General features: G+C 60.8%; 1 protein-coding gene across 1 annotated transcript; it reads right to left on the minus strand.

The window, feature by feature from the left end:
* ZNRD2 (zinc ribbon domain containing 2) lies at positions 1 to 2,985 on the minus strand. Its single transcript, XM_069882860.1, is given in 5 exon segments — positions 1 to 316; positions 318 to 397; positions 1,231 to 1,300; positions 1,548 to 1,668; positions 2,927 to 2,985. Coding segments are annotated over 5 exon segments (603 nt in total). The 5' UTR covers positions 2,943 to 2,985.
* Between the last annotated feature and the right edge of the window lie 262 nt (positions 2,986 to 3,247).

The raw sequence follows: 3,247 nt of genomic DNA on the forward strand, positions 1-3,247 counted from the left end.
TTACCCTGAAGCCCCTTCATCCCCCCCGTAACCCCCTAATCCCGCCCCCCCCCGCCCCCCCGAAGAGGCTGCTGAGGCGGGGGGTGGTGCCGGGGGGTGCTTTATGGGGGTCCGGCGGGGGGCGCGAGGGCCTGCAGCCCCCCCCAGGGCGTCGGCGCAGGCTCGCACGAGGGCGCAGAGCTGGGCGCTGCCCTCGGCCGACGCCGTCCGCGGGAGCTCGCGCGCCGCCCAGCCCAGTTTGTCCAGCACGGCCGCCCGCGCCGCCCCCACCACTGCCCCCTCCCCGCACGACGAGGGGGGCTGGGGGGGGCGAGGGACCCCGTAATCCCGCGGCCGCCCCCTCGCAGCGCTCGGGACGGGGGGCGGCGGGGGGGGGGCACCGACGGCGGCTCCGGGGCTGTGGGGAAGAGATGGGGGGGTCAGGGGGAGGCGGGGGGACAGCCCTGCGCCCCACAAACCCCAGCGCGGACCCACCCAAGGCCCCTAATCCCGCCCCAAAACTCCCTAATCCCACCCCCAAAACCCCCTAATCCCACCCCAAAACCCCCTAATCCCATCCCAAAACCTCCCAGTCCCACCCTAAAACGCTTAATTTCACTCCACAGCTCCCCCAATCTGCTAATATCACCCCAAAACCCCCTAATCCCACCCCAAAACCTCCCAGTCCCACCCTAAAATGCTTAAACTCACCCCACAGCCCCCCCAGATCCACTAATATCAACCCAAAGCCCCCAAATCCCATCCTAAAACCTTCCAGTCCCACCCTAAAACACTTAATCTCACCTCAGAGCCCCCTAAATCCCTTAATATCACCCCAAAACCCCCTAATCCCACCCCCAAACCTCCCAGTCCCACCCTAAAATGCTTAATCTCACCTCAGAGCTCCCTAAATCCCTTAACATCAACCCAAACCCCCTAAATCCCTCCCCCAAACCTCCCAGTCCCCCCTAAAACGCTTAATTTCACTCCACAGCTCCCCCAATCCACTAATATCACCCCCAAACCCCCTAATCCCACCCCCAAACCCCCCAGTCCCACCCTAAAACGCTTAATCTCACCTCAGAGCCCCCTAAATCCCTTAACATCAACCCAAACCCCATAAATCCCTCCCCAAAACCTCCCAGTCCCACCCCAAAGCCCTTAATCTCCCCTCAGAACCCCCTAAACCCCTTATAATCACCCCAAAATTCCTAAATCCCACTCCACAGCCCCCCCCACCCCTTCCCGTACCGGGCCCCCCCTCGGGCTCCTGGCAGCCCACGCAGAGGAGCTGCTGCTGCTTGTCCTGCAGAAGGATGGTCTGGAGGGGGGGGGGGGGGAGAGAGAAATAATGGGGGGCAGCCCCCTGTTGCCCCCCCAAATCCCTGTCCCCCCCATTTCCCAGCCCCACCATTCCTCCCCATTCTCCCCAGCCCCCCCATTTATCCCCTATTCCCTCCAGCCCCCCCAGCCCCCCCATTTTCCCCAATTCGGACCCTGCAGTGGGGGCAGCAGCTCCCCAGCCCCCCCCATTCCCCCCAGCCCCCCCCAGTTTCCCCGTTGCGCACCCCGCAGCGGGGGGCAGCAGCTCCCCAGCATGCGGTACCCCCCGCAGCAGCAGGTCCCCCATCGCCCGGCTCAGCCGCTCCTGCCGCTCCCGAGGAGATTCCGGCACCGACGCCTCCGAGCCTGGAAATTTGGGGGGGTTGTGTGGGGGGATAATGGGGTGATGGGGGGGAATAATGGGGATTGGGGGGGGAATAATGGGGATTGGGGGGAAATAAGAGGGATTGGGAGGGGAAATATTGGGGATTTAGAGGAGAATAATGGGGTGAGAGGAGAAATAATGAGGATTGGGGGGGGGAATAATGGGGATTGGGGGGAAATAAGAGGGATTGGGGGGGAATCATGGGGATTTAGAAGAGAATAATGGGGTGAGAGAAAAAATAATGAGGATTGGGGGGAAATAACGGGGATGAAGAGGAAATAATGGGGATTGAGAACAAATAATGGGGTGATGAAGGGGAAATAATGGGGATTTAGGGGAGAATAATGGGGTGAGAAGAGAAATAATGAGGATTGGGAGGGAATAACGGGGATTGAGGGAAAATAATGGGGGTGATGAGCGGGGAACAATGGGAATGGGGGGGAAATAATAGGGATTGAGGAGAAATAATTGAGTGATGGGGCAAATAATGGGGTGGAGGAAGAAATAATGGGGATTGAAGAGGAAATAATGGGGTGACAGGGGGAATAATGGGGATGGGGGTAAATAATGGGGATGGGGGTAATAATGGAGATGGGGGGTAATAACGGGGATCGGGGGCCTCAGGGGTTTTGGTGGGGGCGGTCCCAGAGGCTTGGGGGGCTCAGGGTTTTTGGGGGTGCTCTGGGGTCTTGGCGGGGGTGGGGGTCCCAGGGGCTGGGTGGGCTTAGGGATTTTGGGGGGGATCCCAGGGCTGGGGAGGGCTCAGGGGTTTTGGGGGTCTCAGGGGTTGGGGGGGGATTCAGGGGTTTCGGGGGGGGGGGATTCCAGGACTGGAGGAGCTCAGAGGTTTTTTGGGGGGGACCAGGGTTTTGGGGGGCTCAGGGTTTTTTGGGGGGGGTCCCAGGGGGTTTGGGGGGGGCTCAGATTTTTTGGGGGTTTCAGGGGTTTGGGGGGTGCTCAGAGGTTTGAGGGGGTGTCCCAGGGGCTGGGAGTGCTCAGGGTTTTGGGGGGGCTCAGGGGTTTTTTTTGGGGGGGTCCCAGGGTTTTTGAGAGAGATCCTAGGGGCTGGGGGGCTCAGTTTTTTTGGGGGGTTCAGGGGTTTTGGGGGGGTCCCAGGGCTGGGGGGGGAGCTCCGAGGTTGGGGGGGGGGGCAGAGGCTGGGGGAGGCTCAGGGGTTTGGGGGGGGCTCAGGGTTTTTGGGGGTCTCAGGGTCTTGGGGGGGGGTGGGGGGTCCCGCACCCGCGTTCAGCGCCATGGTCGCTGCGGAGACGGGGGCGCCGGAAGTGACGTCACGGACCCGGAAGTGACGCGCGGGAAAAACCGGTCTTGGCGCCAAAAAAGAGACCTCGGGACCCCCCCGAGACCCCCCAAAACTCACCGAAACAGCGAGTTTTTACCTCAAATCTTATCAAATTCCCCCTCGAGCTGCCCCAAAACAGGATTTTTACCGCAAGTTTCCCCTCAAGCTCCCTCAAAATAGAATTTTTACCCCAAATTTCTCCTCAAGCTCCCCTAAAATGCGCTTTTTACCCCAAATTTCCCCTCTAGCACCCCCAAAAG

Source organism: Phaenicophaeus curvirostris, unplaced genomic scaffold (genome assembly GCF_032191515.1).
Source record: "Phaenicophaeus curvirostris isolate KB17595 unplaced genomic scaffold, BPBGC_Pcur_1.0 scaffold_371, whole genome shotgun sequence".
In the NCBI taxonomy this organism is placed as follows: Eukaryota; Metazoa; Chordata; class Aves; order Cuculiformes; family Cuculidae; genus Phaenicophaeus; species Phaenicophaeus curvirostris.